Consider the following 19,278-nt stretch of genomic DNA (forward strand, 5'->3'; position numbering starts at 1 on the left):
ATATATATATATATATATATACACACACACAGTATACATACATTATGTGGTGGGAATATAATCAATTGTATACTGAATGGAAACCAGCATTAATTTTTGGAACACTCACACAATTAAAAGTACTTTCCCCAGACCACAAATGCCCATCAACTCCTTGACGTTCACATATACCATCTTGATCTGCAAACTATAATCCAATATGTAAGCACTAGAGATGAGTAAAATATTCGATATTCGTTTTGAATAGCCGCTCAATATTCGATCGAATATCGAACCCCATTATAGTCTATGGGGAAAAATGCTTCGTTTCAGGGGAAACCACTATTCAACTCAGGAGGGTCGCCAATGACACCTCAGCAAATGATGCCAACACCTCTGCAATGCAACTGGGGCAGCAGGGGAAGCATGTCTGGGGGCATCTAACAAGCCCAAGTCACAGTTTTACCCCACTATCACAGCCTATCAACTACACACTTTCTACACTCAAAAAAACCTCTATCAAAGTGGGTAAAATACCTGGAAAGCTTCTTTCTTCTCCAATTGCATGGACAGAAACCCAAATTCAAGCTAAAGAAACATTAACAAGCACCCCTTTAAATCACGTTGCCCATGACAACCACAGATGGAATAGGCAATGGGAAATCCAACAGTACCCACCCTGAACTGTCATTGTGGATGTGTGTGTGTGATGTGGTAAGACCTTCCAAAATTCTCTTTTATGGCCCTAAACGTGAGCCCTTCAAAATTAAGTTACAGGCCCTTAAGCTCAGTTACCAACAGAGATTGAGGCCCTTTAGGTGACTTCAGCCTCTTACTAGCAGAGTTTTAGGCCCTTAGAGTGAGTAGAGCCTTGCACTGTCAGAATTTTGTTCCCTTGGAGTGAGTAGAGCCTTTAAAAAGCAGTGTTTTTGGCCCTTGCAGTGAGTAGAGTCTTGCACCGGCAGTGTTTTTGGCCCTTGGAGTGAGTTGAGCCTCTAACCAGAAGAGTTGGGGGGAGTCAGGGTGAATTGAGCCTCTAACCAGCATAGTTTGGGGGAATCCGTGTGTATTGAGACTCTAACCAGCAGAGTTGGGGAGAATCAGGGTGGATTGAGCCTAGTAGGAGCACAATTGTGCAACGCTGACGGTGGTGGAGGAAGAATTGTAGAGGGTGAGCACACACATGAAACTTCATGTCGGGGTGCTTGACACCAGTGGACATGAAAATGATGGGTCTATCCAGTGGCTGTTCATTTTTATCAGCGTCAGCCGGTCAGCACTGTCAGCCGGCTGTGCTTATCCATAATTATGCCACCAGCTGCGCCGAAGACCCTTTCCGAAAGCATGCTGGCAGCAGGGCAGGAAAGGACCTCCAATGTGTCCAGCCACAAATCCAACTTGGAGACCCAATAAGTATAGGGCGCAGAGGGATTGGAGAGGACAGGGCTGGTGTCGGCCAGGTACTCCGGCAACATGCGCCTATACTTGTCCCTCCTGGTGACACTAGGCCCCTCAGTGGTGGTAGTTTGGCGAGTGGGTGCCATTAACATGTCCCAGACCTTGGCGAGTGTTCCCCTGCTGGGTGTGGACCAGATGACAGTTGTTCGTCTGTTGGAGGAACTCTCCTGTGTGCCGCCAACGAGAGTTGATGGAAACATCTCCATCATATTTTGCACCAGTTGCTTGTGACAATCACTGATGTGACTGGCCCTCCCCTCTACCGGAATAAAATTACAAACATTATTTTTATACCGGGGGTCGAGGATTGCAAAAATCCAGTAGTCGTTGCTCTCCAGGATTTTGACAATGTGTTTGTCAGTTGAAAAACACTGCAACATGTATTCAGCCATGTCTGCCAGAGTGTTACTTGGCATCACTTGGCTGCCCCCACCAGAATGGTCTCCATTTCCTCCTCTTCCTCCTCGATTTCGCCCTAACTGCGCTGCAGCAATGGGACGCAATGAACTTCCCCACTAGTCTCCTGTGTGACAATGAGATCTGCCACTTTGTCATCCTCCTCCTCCTCCCCCCTCAATATACACTGTGAAGCAGACAGGAGTGTGCCCTGACTATCCTGCTGGGATGGTTGTGCTCCTATGCCCGACTCCTCAGCGTCCAATGTGTTATCCCTGATGGTGATGAGGGATTCTCACATCACACACAGGAGCGGGATTGTGACACTTACGCGTGTGTCCTCACAGCTGACCCTCATGGTTAACCCCTCAAAGACACGCAAGCTCTCGCATAAGTCTGCCATCCATGGCCACTCATGGTGCAGAAACTGTGGGAGCTGACTCTGAGGAACCCTTGGGTTTTGGAGATGGTACTCCATCAAGGGTCTCTGCTGCTCACGTACTCTGCTCAACATGTGGTACGTCGAGTTCCAGCGCAGGGCCGCCGATAGGGCAGTACTACCGCTACTGGCGTCAGGGGCCCGGCCAAATTGAAAAATTGGGGGGGCCCGGCCCCTGGCGCCAGCAGTCCAAGGGCTGGATTGGGAGACGGGGACCGATCGGGGCCCTGACATTTCGCTCGGGCCCCCTGCAGTGCCCACTGCCCAGGCCCCAGGTCAGAGGAGGTTGTTTAAGCCAGTGTGCCGGGTGTGCCGTGGGGAAAGTTCCCCAGACGCATGCCAAGATTGGCACGAGAGACCTACTGTACATTGCAGGCACAGCAGCCAGTCCCTGCTTGTAAATGTAGACGGAGCGTCCTTACACTGCTCTGCTAGAGCTCAGGTGTAGGACACGCCCCCTTCTCTCCCTGCCCACCAATCAGAGGTGAGCCTCTCACTGCACAGGATAAGGGCTCCCTGGACCTGCTGCTACACGTGAGGAGCTCCTGCCATCTGCAGCCCAGAATAGGAGAGGAGGAGAGGAAGCTGAACAAAGTGAAAGTAAAAGAAAACACCAGGTTAGTAACTATTCTCATTAATGTCAGGCATTTGGGGTTATTACTTTAGTTTTAGTAACTCCATGTGCCTCACATTAATAGCAATTAACCCCATCATGTCCCTCATATTAACTCCTGTGTGGCTCACATAAGAGTTAATAACATGTGTGACATATGGGGGTACTATATAATGAAGATATTTACTTAATTATTACCTCCATATGTCTCACATATCAGTGTCCCTTATGTAAAGCACACAGGGGGTTAATGTGAGGGACATGATGGGGTTAACTGCTATTAATATGAGGCACATGGAGTTGTAACCTGTAATGTACATGACCAGACTTTTTATACACAACTGTGGATAAAAGTACAGACCTATACATTTCTAAGGACCCATATATACAGCCATTCTTTTTGTGGCTGTGTATCTGGGCCAAATTGAAGAGCTGAAAATTATAGAGCAGGTCCTATATCTGTCCTATACATTCCCTATATCTGTCCTATACATCACCTATATCTGTCCTATACGTACCCTGTATCTGTCCTATATATACCCTATATCTGTCCCATACGTACCCTATATCTGTCCTATATATACCCTATATCTGTCTGCATTTGTGGCCCTGTCAATTAATTTTTAATGTTTATATCAGTGAAAACCACATGCGTGCCACTTGTATGCAGGAGGCGTAAGGCTGAGGCCCCACGTTGCATAAACGCAGCGTTTTTGTTGCAGATTTTGCTGCAGTTTATTTCAACCAAAGATTCAACCATTTAGAATCTATATTATTAACTATATGTATACTATGTACTGTTTTAGTGTCATTTTGTGCCATTTTGGTTGGTGGTGTGCCCCGGGATTTTTGAAGTGTAAAAAGTGTGCCGCGGCTCAAAAAAGGTTGAAAATCACTGGTTTATTGTCGCAAAATGAAGTAGTCTTAAAATGGTGGTGGTGGGGGGCCCAGACACTTAGGCTGTATGAGGCCCCAAAATTCCTCATGGCGGCCCTGTTCCAGCGTGTGGGGGCGTCGCACATAAGCCGGTGTTCTGGCAGATGGTGGCGTTGCTTGAGGCTTCAGAGGCTACCAGCGGCTACTGTAGACTTGCAAAAGTGGGCACACAAGCGCCACACTTTCACCAGTAGCTTTAGTACATTTGGGTAAGTTTTTAAAAAATGTTGCAACACTAAATTGAACACGTGGGCCAGGCATGGAACGTGTTGGAGGTTGGCAAGCTCCATAGCTGCTACCAGGTTGCGGCCATTATCACACACGACCATGCCTGGGCCCAGGTGCAGCGGCAAAAACCATGTTGCCGTCTCATCGAGGAGGGCATCCCTTACCTCGGAGGTAGTGTGCTGTCTGTCCCCCAAGTTGATGAGCTTCAGCACGGCCTGCTGACGTCTCCCCACGCCAGTGCTGCAGCCTTTCCAGCAGGTAGCTGGGGTCGATGTGATGGCGGAGGCGGAGGAGAAGGAGGAGGGTGGTGGTTCAGAGCCCCTGCCAGGAATGTTTGGCAGGGAAATGAGGAACACCGCCCCAGATTGTGACCCATTCCCATCCTTAACTACATTCACCCAGTGTGCCGTCAGTGAAATGTAGCGTCCCTGTCCGCATGCACTTTTCCATGTGTCTGTGGTCAAGTGGACCTTTGTGCAAATTGCAGAACTTAGGGCCCGCCTGATGTTGCATGACACGTGCTGGTGCAAGGCAGGGACGGCACAGTGGGAGAAGTAGTGACGGCTAGGGACGACACAGCGAGGTGCCGCACTTGCCATCAGGTTAAGGAAGGCCTGAGTTTCCACAAGCTGGAACGGCGACATCTCCTGGGCCAGGAGTCTGGAGATGTACACGTTTAAGGCTTGTGCATGAGGGTGGGTAGCGCTGTATTTTTGCCTGCGCTCAAAAGTCTGGGAGATGGTGCGTTGCTGTGAAGAGGCGCACGATGGTACAGGAGAAGGAGCTAAGGCAGGAGAAGGAGCTGAAATGAGCATTTTTTCCCATAGACTATAATGGGATTCAATATTCGATCAAGTAGTCGAATATTGAGGCTCTACTCGAAACGAATATCGAATCTCGAATATTTCACTGTTCGCTCATCTCTAGTTTATACCTATGGAATGGCTGAACGGATATTTATAAACTAAACAACAAAATGCTCAGTGTGAAAGTGCCTATCAGTGATGTATGTTTTTAGTCTTTTCAGACCTTGAGACAGGTCCTCTTTAATGCCAGATAACTGACACTAGTTATAGCTGGGTACACTGACCGATGTGTCAACTTTTGAAGGTCGCCAAACACATAAAGTGATTTTGGCAACAAATTATATGGGGGCTTTCAGATTCTCACTCAAAAGCTTATAATATGGTATGTTGAATTTGAACACCTACTCCTTTTGTTCACAGGGAATATAAGAACCTGCTAGAGCCATATGCCTTGGAGAGGTCACTATTCAGAACACATGCATGCTTGGCTAAACCAAGTTTATGTGTATGTGGGTGGGAAGTCAGGAGAAAAACTAGTCATACCAGTGTTTGGCCGACAGCTATTAAAGTTTCATGGCAACACGGTAAGGGATGATAATATAGACCTCAAATTATTAGACCAAAGGCAGCTGAAATGATATTAACCCAATATGGTACATTGGCAAACACTGGCTCTAATCCATTAAAGCTTCATGACTTTCAGGAATTTATAGTTTTATTCAGTGGGGACACCTACATATACTGATTTTCCATCTGATGCATATGGACTTTGTACTTTTTATAACTTTTTAAGGTCTTTTTAAAGAGAAATTCCATCTAGAACAGATTTTTGTGCCTTTCTATACAATCTACATTGATTAGAAGTCATAGAAAAGACTGCAAAATAGTAATTTAATAGCAAGAAAATAGCAATCAAATTATTATTAAACAAGTCTAGTAGAATGTGTAACCGAATTAAAAAAAAAAAAAAAGGTTAATTATTCTTAGTAAGGAGCCAAGAGCTTTTATCTACCATTTTCCAGTATTACTTCCGAGACCTATCTTCAGCCAAAGTGTTTCCGCAAAAACTGGATAAAATTAGCCAACTTGGCTGAATTTTGTCTGACCAATGCACTACTACAAATTTAGTGAAGTTTTTAGATAATTTTCTGGACCACGGAGACTCTAGTCATCAGTGCCAAGAGAGTCCAAAATGAGCTGCCAAGCTGTCATATCTTCAAATACTTCATTAAAAGTTACAATAAAGAGATAATTCCGTCTAATTGTCCTTGTAGTGTGGCGTTCTCAATAATTTACTCAAGCAGCAACAGAAATGAAGAATACAATACAGTCGCCATCTGAATGCTTTGTAGCACTGCTGCCTAAATTACTTGGAGTGCTTTTTCATGGATTCATTTTAAAAATATAGTATATACTACATACTGTATACAGTGAGTGTTTGCTTACATACAACAGCTGGAATGTCCCATGTCTTATGTGGGAAAAGTAATAATACTTAGATAATACTGTATATTGATTCTCATTAGAGTTTATTGGCAATGTAAATAACTGTTGTCTAGAGTAGACTGATAAGTTAAAGGGGTTGTTCAGGATTTAAGGCAAACTTATGCCCGGTTCACACTAGCTTATGTGTTCCTTCCGGAAGGAGTCCGCATGAGGACCCCCCAGATGGAATACAAGTGCAACTGCAAGCGCTGTGCAGTAAAAGCGCAAGGACCCCATAGAATATAATGGGCTCCATGTGCTATGCCAGCACATTGCTTTCAATTGCGCTTGTATTCCGTCTGGGGGGTGTCCATGCGGACTCCTTCCAGACAGAATACAAGCACTAGTGTGAACCAATCCTAAGGAGTGGGTTTAAAAAAAGAAAAAAAAAAACACAGTCACCTATCCCTGATGTGATGTCCTGAACCCCTTTCTCTCCTCTGTCCCAGAACTTGCTGCACTAGAAGCAAATGAGCGTGCCTGACCTATTAGTGACATCAAGGAACCAGTGATGTATGTGAGTGATGTCACCGGTTCCTCTCCAGTGAATGGTGACATCAGTGATCAGCCTCAGCAGTCATGTGACCATCACCACCTCCATCCTTGCAGCGAATTCTGGCATGGGAGCTAAAGGGAACAGGACAACAGAGCACAGGGCATAGATGAGCACATTTAATGATATACTGTAAAACACTACATTTGCCCTGCAGCTGCTGCGTCATGAGACACCCCCTTAATAAAAATGATGTAAAGTTGCAGTTATTGTGTTAGGCACAGATTTACAGAGTGCTGGTCCGCTGTGAGGAAGCACTTGGTGAATTTGTTAGAACTTCTTTTACCTAGATTATTCAAGATGACACATTGTGTTACACTCTCTTACAAAGTTTATATATTAATTTATAACTTATGTAAGAAATGTTAATGTTAGTTTAACATATTCGAACCTTAAAACCAGTGTGAATATGACACAAGAAGTGTCAATATATTGTGAGGCAAAAGAAAATGCAAAAATAGGTAAATAAGCAAATAGAATATAAGTAGGCTTCTCTTCAATGTCACAAAATATAACAAATAATCTTCGGAAGGTGAGCAGTCACAAATGAAGAAGATGACTACAATGATCTCTCCATGGATTCTACTTAAGCAATAGCACCACATTTCATTACAAGGGGTTTTAACACTGTTCTTTTGTATAATATGCCAACAGGACATGGTATAAAACACAATGATATCATAAGAGATAACAGAATACTGTACATCTCACCAAACTGTGCTGATGATTTTTTTTCTTGGAAAAATGTGAATTTTAGATGACAAACACAGCACCGTGTGTATGTTTCCGGGCCGTGATTAAGCAGCATGGATGTTACATAGATGATATTCGGGTGCTGTCTGTGCTCACTGATCTCAGTCAATGGTCCCAGACCTGAGTTTTGCTCCCATGTCCCTAGAGGCGGCCCGACAGGGTATTAAAGCCTCCTTTCAATTGTATAGTTTTCCCCAATAAATGTAGTGTTTTGCTCCAATATTGTAATTCCTTACATATATCATCATTACATTCACACATATAAAATGTAATTCAATTCCAACAACTCCTTTATGTGCATTACATAACTAACCTATGTAACTCCAGTATGGCTTGTGTCATTGTTTTACTGATATTTCAGGAACATCCAGTTATGAGAACCCTTTTAATAACTATTTCTATGTTTGTAAGACAATTCTTAAAGTTTCAGGGGACTTTATATGCAGGTTTCAAGAATTGCATAGTCAACAGGGTGTCCATCCTCTAGGCTGTTATTACATAGAAATGGCATGCTATCCAGTGCAACTTCACCTTACCAGGCAGCTATTGGCAGCAGCGTTGGCATCACTATGAACAACACATTGCCTCTGAGGAAAGGCACCAGGCAACATATGATTGTTATACATTGATACCCATGTTTCTTTGAAAAGAAGACCTATTTGGAGTATGCTGGAAAAGCTCTACTCTGAAAATAATCCCTAGGTAGATGAGTCCTCATGATATAGTAGACCCTTCATCAAAAAAAGAAAACACCCCCAAAATAATCTGACATTGATTTTAAGTTATCTATCTGTACAAGATGGCACGAGTGAGAGTTCTCCACAACTATAAAGGTTGACTACTGGTAGTGCTGGTTTCTCACACACAGATTCGGTAGTCCCACTGGCATTACTCCAATATGGCTGTTTATGGTCACCAGACGGAGCCAACTGCTACATTTGGCTGCAGTGGAATGCTGATGCAATGGCAAGGGACCAGATAGTGGCATGCCAATGACAGGAGTGACACAGATCTATGAGAGTCCATCCACATTGGCACTTGCAGACTCTAATTGTTTGGAATCTAAGGGTGTTTGGTGAGTGGGTTTTTGGTCATGGAAAAAAAATAAGACATCCCCAGAAAATAAACCCTAACCCATTTTAATCAACAGGTGGGACTTAACTTATCCTACTGCGGACAGTGCGGAGAAAGAACGGTCCTTCTGAAATGAAGTTAGTTTTATAGCCTTTCACCAGACGGTGAGGGTAGAAATGTGGGCATGACTGAACTCCTGAGACTGATGGAGAATATTTCTTCAAACATTTCTTGGTTTATTCTGTAACAGGATCAAAGAGAGCCAAGAGAAAGCAGGGGATGAAGGGAGGAAGCGCTGGAATATTTTTTTTGTTTATTTTTAGTAAAGTTATTTTAGTGTTCCTTTAATACTTAATCATTTTTTTGGAGAACTTTATTATACTGAATTATGATTCAACAATTACAAATTATTGTAATGTTTCTGTTCACTAAATTTTAGCTGACTGACAAAAAGGCTTCTTTGAGTCATAACAACAAAGATGTTTCCTTCAACCAACACCAAAGAGTACTGAGGCTAAATATGTGACCAGCCCATGGTCACAAATGTATCTATATAGCTTATTTGTCTTTTTGAGTATTCTTTGAAACCTAATTGTAAATAATTAGGAAATACACAAAAGCATTCTACAGACAATAGCCATAAATGTATTAGTGATGTCAGGTTTAGAAGTTAGATTATTAGGAATTTCCTCCACCAAAATCTGCCATTATTATTTTACTAGAAGTCGTCTATGGACTTGTTGAGGCAATAGAGGATTGAGACCCATTCTGAGCTATACAGATATTCATAACAAAACACAAAGAAAATAAGATACACAAGTAAACTTATCACATATGTACATTTTCTGCTTAGATATTGTCAGCATTAGACAAGATGTGGTATTACAGCTGCACCTAAACTTACTTACAAATCTGGAAACAGACCATTTTCTCACCTAGCCTTAGCTAACTGCGTACACTGCACTTGCAAATGTATCAAGCAGCAGCACACGTGTGAAGCTGAGTCATGGGATTTCTCGCAAGAGCTAGTATGGCGTTACTATTTAAAATGCTTAAGATGAAAAATTGATCTATGGATTTATTTTTACCATATTTCAAGTCAAGAAGAAATTTGGTTACCCATAGAACAAATACAATGTCCGACTATCTCAAGGGATTGCCTCCCTCTGGGTTAAATCCACATAATAATAAACGGAGGTGAATTGAATTTTTCAACCCTATTTACTATCTAACTATGTATGTAACTATATTTTAAAGGCTACTGCATCAATGACTTTTGTTGTGGACCATTACCTGTTATGTGCATTCAGAATTACAAAAACGGAAAAGTATTAAGATCCAGAAGACCCATTGGATATACTGCTAAAGCATAATACATAATGTATTTCTTAATTCTGTACAAAGAACTAATAATTACACATTTCTGGAAGATTTCCAAAAGATCCCCCTTCCCCCAACATGTCCTGCTCCCACCACATAGAAAGTGTTTTCTTCCAGGGACGCAACTCCCATCTAACACATGTGTAGTTAGCCCCAGCAGGAGAAATAAATCCGTCCGGTCTTATTCATGAAGCTGAATAGAAGATCTCTATTCAATTGCAAAGAACTGGACTAAGTGTGACCAGTACGTGTTTCCTACACACTATGTGTGATAGTCTGCATAGTGCTATGCCATGACAGGAATTAAATCAGGTTTCCTGGGTCCTAAAGTTCATGGGATAAACATACCTGGTGGATACACTATCAGTAATAGTGATCAGTAATAAGACAGTATCATAGAGGATTATGTATAACTATATACATTAAGCTGAATGAGTTACAGAACTATGGATTAGGGAGTCCCGATGATCATTTTAATAGGTGTCAATATTGGCTAGTTATTCATTCCTGATCACTTGCCTTGAAAAACATGTTAGCAAAATCATTCATTGCCAGCAGCACATCCCCTCATGAAAACTGAATGGGGCAAAGGAGCCTATTAACAATCGTTCATCCACATGCGGTATGAAGATTGCCAAGCATACACATGTGTCTACCTTTAACTTGGTTCTAATTTGGTAACAAAATTATACAATAACCAGTTATAGAACAAATTTTCCATAAATGAATAGAACAGGCAAATATAAGAAACTATGTAAGGCCAGGTTCACACCTGTGCCTGGTCTCTGCTTGGGAGGTTCCGTTCCCCCTTCCACTTTAAAAATGCAAAGAAAAAATCCCGCAAGCAGCGCTTTTCTTATAGCATTTTCTGTCCTTTCTGGACCCCCATTATAGTCTAAGGATCCTGGGGGTTACTGAAGATAACCGCTTTTTTAAGTGGTTTAGGTTTCCATTTGGGGCGTCCCCAAGCGGATCCCCTGAACGGAAACTCGAACGCAGGTGTGAACCTAACATAATATATCATAAATTAACAAATATATTGCCGTCTCCATTTATCAAACTGAGTTACTTTTTAAATATTAGTCTATGGAGGAGGAAGGAGTAAAGAGAGGCTGCTGGTCACTGCTCACAGATAAGCGTATCTACCAGGTTTCTGTTATACTCTGCTATTCTGTGATTGTGACAGAACTCTCTTAACACTACTAAGCTGGAGATAAGAGGCTACCAGTGCACAGAATGAGACAATAAATCAATTAGCATCCTCTTCATCCCTTCTCCCTAGAGTCCTGTGTGTAAGCAGGATATGACAGGATTCTATTATTTCCTTAATAAAGATATATTACAAAGTTTCTTACATTCACATGTACTATCCATTTACCTCCAAGACCGTTATGGGTTATGGTACAGTACGTTATGGGCTATGGTACGGTCTTGGAGGGCGGTATAGGTAATGTTTTCATGGGTCTCTGTGCATGATTTACATGTTGTTCTTTGTGTGGGGGACTCCATTGGAGTTTGCATACTTTTTACATCATTTATATGCTTGGTGTTTTGATATTTCCCCTGCATGCTTTTGGTATACTTGTATTATAGAGCACATGTAACCCTATCAACATTTAATATGTATTCATATACATATACCTCCTCTTCACCGCACCTTTTGAGATTATTTTGCTCCCCTACATATATTGTTTGTTACAAAAGGTAGTTTAACCACAGCCACCGCAATTAATAGTCTTGTATATTTCGATGCAAGAATCTGCCCTCTGGACCGGGCAATAAAGCAGTATTCACAATAGGAAAAAAGATCCAGCACCGAAGTGTTATGTAGGTCTCGTCTGATGTTTTTTTGTCTTCGTGGATTGGTATGAAACATACAATTTTTATATATATATTCTCTATGCACTTTGGTGTTCACGCTATGTTTTTTTAGTAATTCAGAATAAAAGCCATGTTTTAATCTAGTAACTCTTCGGTGCTGGATCTTTTTTCCTATTGTAAATATATTGTTCGTTATTGTGTCTAGTTTGTACAATTTTACACTAATAAAATGTATATTTTGATTACATTTTGTTTCTGGTGTTTTTCTGTTCACTATAACCAAAAAATCTTTATGTAAAAGGCCCCTTACTGAATTACGTAGCAAGGCTTGCTATACATGCAGACATGCTAGGCATGTAGTACTACCAATTTTTCTACTATTGAACAAGAAGGGGTGAACGGAGAAGGCTACCGGTTTCTGGAGCTGATATAAACATAATTTAGCAGAGTACCACCGACCCTATTTAACAGACTGCACTTTGACATCAAACATAGTCCATGATCATGGATGTACCTGTTTCTTTCTAATGTCATAAACCCCTCTAATGCACAGTTCACACTAGCATTCAGATATATGTCCTTCAGGTCTGCTTGGCGACCCAAAAAATGGAAACCATATCCATTTAAAAAATGGTTACATGTGAAACGTGTGGCCCCATAGACTATAATGGGGTCTACCAGGTTTCCGCCTTGCAGGACTTTTCTCTTTACCAATTTTAAGCAAAATGAGAGATGGAGTCTTGTACTGAGACTCAAAGGCTTACTGAATTATTAATGGAGTCACAGGGTTGCTATGAATGTAGGCTTATTAGGCTTTCTACTATGAATAAGAAGACTAACACTTTTGATACCTAAAGTAAATATATTCCATAGTCTACCACATGAGTACTGGGGAGTACCACTGACCCTACTAAAGAGTCTCAGGTCTCAGAATAGGTCCGCACTGTGTTGTCAGACATAGCCTATGGTCATAGATGGACCTCTTTCTTTTTATTCTCGTACAAACCCTCTAGCTGACCTATGTTCTTGACAATGAATGCATTAAAACTTTTTCTATTATTTTAATGCTACAAAATCTTTTTGATTCTAGTCTTTCTCTAAAATATAACAGAGATAAATTACCGACCATACATCTAGCAATGTCAGAGTGGAAAACACAGATATAAGTATAAAGCTCATGCATCTTTTCCAAGTGAAATATAAATCATCAGAACAACGAGAGTGTCAAAGAGTGACACACATTTAACTTTTATTTGCAAATAAGAACATTTAATCAATTGCCACACTCCAAACCCAATTTACTTGGCCAGCGTCTGTTAACAAGAAGAGATTTTATAATGATGAATAGCAATAAAAGTTTGTACAGGGTACGTAGGAGTCATGCATCTTTATTTACGCCTCTCTGAACCTAAGTCAGTGTAATAGGTTGTGCTGCTAATTACATATGCCTGATGTGCTGCATAATAAGAAGCACTGCTGCATTGCACACTAGCAAATGACATGTAAATTACTGCAGCCTTGTCTACGAACAGAGCACTTTGTAGAATTGCCCACCGTACCCCATTTACAATCATGACACACTGGCATAGACACAACTGTACATGGTGGTACGTAATATCTTTAGAGCCAAGATTACCTAAGATGCATAGGCTTTATTGCAGACTTTCCCTTACGTACAAAAAAGTCCATAGGTTACTGTGATTATGTATAAAAATACAAGAATGATCACAAATATGAATACGACTCTAATGTGTAGGGCCATTTCACCAAGTACTATGTAAGACGTCTATTGCTTTGTAAAAGGTTAAATGTATAAAAATTAGATAAGAATGGAACTTGAAATGTTGCAGTTGATCAGATTTCAGCATTGTTTAAGGTGGGTTGCACAATGATATTGCTCAATATACGATGTAAGTTATCATATATATATATATATACATGATTGATGGTTTATATATGGTTATTAAGCCATTATTATGTAGCGGTTAAGATACATAATAGTGTTTGCACAAGGCCTAAATATTAAAGGGACTTTTCCCTTTCTACAGAAAAGAGCATACGTGGGGTGCAGGATCACAGAAAACCCAAAGTGATCCTGAGATCAGGGGACCTCAGATCATTGTGTGAATGGAAGAATGTTACACTTACAAATTAATGGTATAGGATTTGATTTAGAGAGTTGTACCCAGTTATCTGCCTTGTCCCATAGAAGTCTATGGAGTATAGGTCATGCATATGCACCACCACTCCATTCACCTAGAAGAGTCATTGAACCACCAATTATCATACCCTCCCCCCATCTATCCCAAACGTATCCCCTGTACTGTGTATAAGGAGAGCGTCAGTTTTACAGACTGTCCGGAGCTGAGTAGCTTTATTCATCCCAAAAATAAAGCAGTAGTCACAATGACAGATTTCAGGATAAACACAGACTACTGGGGAATTATTATTTGTCATATAATACAACATTATAAAGATGATTTCAGGCACTAATGGCTGTATGCTATACCTACAACTGTTTCAGTAACTAGATTTCTGTTAAAGCTGATGTATAAAAAAATGCACGTCTTTCATATGCCAAGTCCTTAATATCCCTCAGAGCCTAGAGGGGAAAATCCACCAAACTGCATCAATCCTTAATTTGACAATTTGACAGCAAAAAAAAAGGGAATATCAACTCGTCATATCTCATGAGACTTCATTTAGTAGAAGCTGGGTGCAGAGGCAAAGTGCTCATGTGGTGTTTCTGATGGATCACAATGTGCATATTTCAGGTCCATGGGATTATTGATCCTATTGTCTGATTGCTATTGCTGCTCAGATGCACAGAGACATGCCTTGGATTACAGCCCAATTCGGAAGCTTTTATACGCCTAATATTTGACTACAACTGGCTATATGACCTACAGAGCAGAAGCATTAGGATAGACATCTTGGATGTGAGAGTAATATTCCTGTATTCCATCATTAGAGGGTCATGTTCACCTTCAAACTGCTTCTGACTTGTCTCTGAGATATCATGACAAGGGATTTTTCTTATGGAGGTCCACAAGACCAATGAAGGTTGAAAGGGTATGATGCTTTTGGCAAGGCTTGGCTTACAGACTCTCAGTAAACTCTTCCATTTCCTTTCCTAATAAAGCTTCAGAAGCGTATGTCCTTGCATTAGACAAGACAATGATGATAAATATTTCTCAGTGACATAAGTGACCCATCAGAGTTCACTAGATACATCTAACCCAATTATATGGAGCACAAACTATTTGATATGCCAATTACAATGCTAGAGTTTTTTTTACTATATACTAAAGGTCAGAATTTCAATTTACTTACTGGTAAAACAAATCATTTTTTTCAAAAAGTCCAAAGCATAAAAAAATCAAAAAACAAATGTAAAAAAAAATGGAGAAATTAGTGAACCGGGTAGTTTTTTTTTTTCTGCTTGCATAAGTAAATGCAGACACATTACTGGTGGCGCACGTTTGTTCATCCAGCAATTAATTTGTGATTGTTTTTGTCCAGTAATTATTTACAGCCCGGCACTCTCCGCATGCCCATTAATACAAATTCTGATTGAAATTTTTTCCAGTTTCTTAATTTAGCTAACAATTAATTTAAAGTCCTCTTTTGGAAGGCGCCTTCTGATAACCTGCGGTGAGTATGGAAGGTGGTGGATATGATTTCATAAAACCTTCACCTTGAAATGTCACTGCTCTGGTGGACAAGGAGCCACCTGCTGACCTTTCATGCACAAAATTAAAAAAAAAAAAAATGTGCAATTGAATTTTTTAAGTATCTATTATGCACTAGCTGGTGTGCCTATATGTTTATTGTCACTATTTTGTTACAGTTGTTTGTCCTTCTATTGCTTCACATTAACACTTAGGTAATCCTTAACTTACAGTCTCACCAATGATAAACCAAGACATACTGTACATGTTGGGTTTGCATATATATTACATTTATATACAATTTCCAGTTGTATAAAACAGTGTTCCAAACAGCTGAAAAAAAGAGCTTATAATCTTTTCCACTGATTCCCTGCTGCTGTCAGTATGTTGGTACCCATGGCCTGCTGTCCAGTACCTACCATGTAGACAGATCACCCAACTACTATGGTGCACATGAGGGGAGGGGCCTGACACTTATCTTCCCTTGCTTTTCAACATAGATTCACTATATTTTTATACAGCTGCCACTAGGGGGAGCACGCTGTAAGGAGATTTGTACAGTTTCTATTGGATTCAAAAGGAGCTGAATTAACTCATATGTACTGAGCTACTCCTAGTGGTGGCTGCGGGCAGCAAGTTTTATCAGCTAGAGCTGTATAGGTGAAATTAATCAACGTATTTATAGCAGTTGCTATAATTCATTGAAAAATATGGGGGCTGACTTGAACAAGGTATGTCAGGAAGAGGGTTTTGCTCCCCAACTAATTTACTGGTGCAAATAATGACTGACATCTATGACAGCCCCTAGCTGGAGTACATTTTCAACTTCTGGCTTATGGACCGTCTAAGATACACCAAATTCATTAAGGCGAGTATGCCTTCACTACTGTGCTCTACTTGCACCTGCACCTTCTTACCAAGGCAGAAAATGCCTGGTAATTCCTGCTCATTCAGTTTATGGGAACAGATAGGGTCACCATTGCAGTCACAGGAAGTGGAGTGGAAGTCAAGTACAACTTTTTATTATATTTAAGCCCCCTACCATATTTAATCAACTAGAATTCACCTTGATGTCTTTTTTTTAGAGTAGCTCATTGATGACATGCAATGTTCCAATACCAGAGGTGTCAGCGGCGGGCCGATCACCATGATGCAGACTCTGTTAAACCATGTGTTTAATGCAGGCTGATATAAAGGACAAAGGAGATGTAAAGCACCTGCATCTTCTACCAGCTGTAGATAAACCATGAAGAATCTGAATTTCCTATCATTTCAATGCTCTAGTATTAATTTATGATTGAACACTGAGGCCGTGATCTCACTAAATATATTAAGGATTTCATGTGTTGTTATTATTGCTATGTGGAGCAACACGGTGAGTACATTGGGCAGAATATTTGACAAGACAAGTATACAATGCCTGATGAGTTTTGTGCAATTCTTGACTTTAGGGATCCGTGTTGCAATTTGGCCTCCTTGGTCTGCAACTGACCTACTCTATGCAATGAATACAACACCACAATTACGATGCTTCTGATAAGGAGTTTGTTGCCTCATGCCCTTACTATACAATGGCACACAGCGTGGTCACTGGATCCAAAATATGGACCCATAGGGATTGCATAAATCCTAGATGCAATCCAGTGAACCAACTACAAATCTGGCCTAAAGAAGAGGGCCTAAAGATTCAGAAGAATCAATTTAGATTAAAAACCAATCTAAACTATAAGGTTATGTTCACACAGAGTTTTTTTGCAGGCGGATTTTGACATGGAATCCGCCTCAAAATCCGCTTGCAAATATGTCTCACATTAATTTCCATGAGAATCCCTCGCTTTTTTTCCCCACAAGCGATTTTTTTTCAGCTAGCAGGAAAAATAAGCGACATTCCCTGTCTTCCCACGGATTCCGTGGCTGAGTCAGCCATGGAGTCCACAGCTCAAGACTCAAACCCGATAAGACCCATTCATTCAGGCCTAATCAGGAGCAGGATGCCACGACGGGATGCCAGTGCACTGCATCAGTATCCCGTTGCGGCTAGCTGCGCGGAAAAGTCACATGGCAGAAAAAGGTTTCGGCCATGCGAACATACCCTAAGAACTAATTCTAAACTAAATATGTCATTAAAATTATTTGTTCTTAAACAGTTTTTTTTATTAGCTTTTTTGTGTGTAAGACAATGAAAATCTGGATATCTATATTTTACTCATCATAAACAATTTATAATAATAAAAATAAAATAATATAGCAAATACAACACCAGTTCATTCTAACTAAGAAGAAAGGGACAGCATTTCATACAACAGCTTAGAGGAAAAAAATGTCAACAAAACCTTCATAAAACCCTCTTTAAACCAATTGTAATGGTATTGTATTTGTAATAGCTTTGTATCGATGTACCCCTATTAAGTAGAAAAAAAACCCACTCTACTGGATTGTATATTCCTCCGGACTATAGACTACTGTCAGGTATCACTTAAAAGCCATGGTTGTAATATTAATTGAACGAACATAGATGCAGGTAAGCAACTTGGCCTCATACAACTATAGTTATCTTTTCCCATACAGTAGCTGAATAAACTTCAGACGTATGGTCCTTAATAAATCTAATAATTGTATATTTGATATAATAAAAGTGGAGGATCTTTTAATTGTATATACTTAAAAAGGAGGACCTCTTTACCACTTCCACCCCTTTGCGTCCATCAATACTGATTCCGGAGTAGTTGTAATTTTTTCTCTAAGCCCCACTGTTCCTGAGGAATCAGCGCTGTTAGCTTCAGCACCCTATATGCTAATTGGGCTCTCTAGTGTCAGGTGGGTGGTCCTGGGGAGTGCTCAAGACCACCCACCTGACAGTGGAAAGCCTAATTAGTATATTGGGTTCCAAAACTGATAGGGGCTAGAGAAACATTTCCAACTATGATGGGATCCGTTATCAAACTATGCAATGAATTAGAGGCGGTGAAGGTGTTAAAAAGCCCTCTTTAAGACTTTTTACAAAATTGGGAGTAGATTTATCTGATTCCAAATATATTGACTGTGATTCTTTGGGGCAGATTTATTAAAATGGACTTAAAACAAAACTGTCTTAGCTGCTCATAGCAAACAATCTCAATGTAGTCTTTACTTTTCAGGATCAGAATGCAAAATTAAAGATGCGCTGTGATTGGTCGCTACGGAAATTTAAGACAGTTTTGCTTTTAGACCATTTTAATAAGTTTGACCCTATTTATTGTCATGTTAAAAGTACACAAGTAGTATTTTTATTCCTTACTCCTACTCTCTATAGTATTTCCACTTTTATTTATTGTTGTTTTTTATCTGTTGCTGTAATACATACCTCCTTTTCTACATATTTTCTTGCCGGGTTTCCGGACACATTCCTTGGATATTCTTTTTACTGAAAAATGAATAAAAAACTAAAAAATAACATGGAGCTCCATGACAGAGAGTAGGAGCATGCAACACCGTTTACCTAGCTCTGCCTTTGGCTATGCTTCCAACGCTGTGGCGCCTGCACATGCAAATGGAGGAGAATGTATCATCAATGGGCAGGTAGGAGAGAAGAAATACCTTCCATTGAAATACCCGTGCCTTAGGAGAACATGAGTGTAGACATGAGTACAAAACCGGATCACACACAAAAGAGCATCATGCACATCAAAAGCCAGCATGCTAAGAAC

At 40.6% G+C, this 19,278-nt stretch overlaps 1 protein-coding gene across 4 annotated transcripts in view; it reads right to left on the minus strand.

Moving 5' to 3' along the window:
* The window catches only part of NLGN1 (neuroligin 1), a 390,085-nt gene that overhangs the window by 343,287 nt on the left and 27,520 nt on the right, over window positions 1–19,278 (minus strand). For 2 of the 4 annotated variants that reach the window (XM_075268671.1, XM_075268669.1), the window contains exon 3: window positions 18,936–18,995. The exons of the other annotated variants lie outside the window; for them this stretch is intronic. In XM_075268671.1, coding sequence (XP_075124772.1) covers window positions 18,936–18,995 — 60 coding nt within the window. The remainder of the gene's footprint in view (window positions 1–18,935; window positions 18,996–19,278) is intronic. 4 annotated transcript variants of the gene reach the window in all.

Source organism: Leptodactylus fuscus, chromosome 3 (assembly GCF_031893055.1).
Source record: "Leptodactylus fuscus isolate aLepFus1 chromosome 3, aLepFus1.hap2, whole genome shotgun sequence".
In the NCBI taxonomy this organism is placed as follows: domain Eukaryota; kingdom Metazoa; phylum Chordata; class Amphibia; order Anura; family Leptodactylidae; genus Leptodactylus; species Leptodactylus fuscus.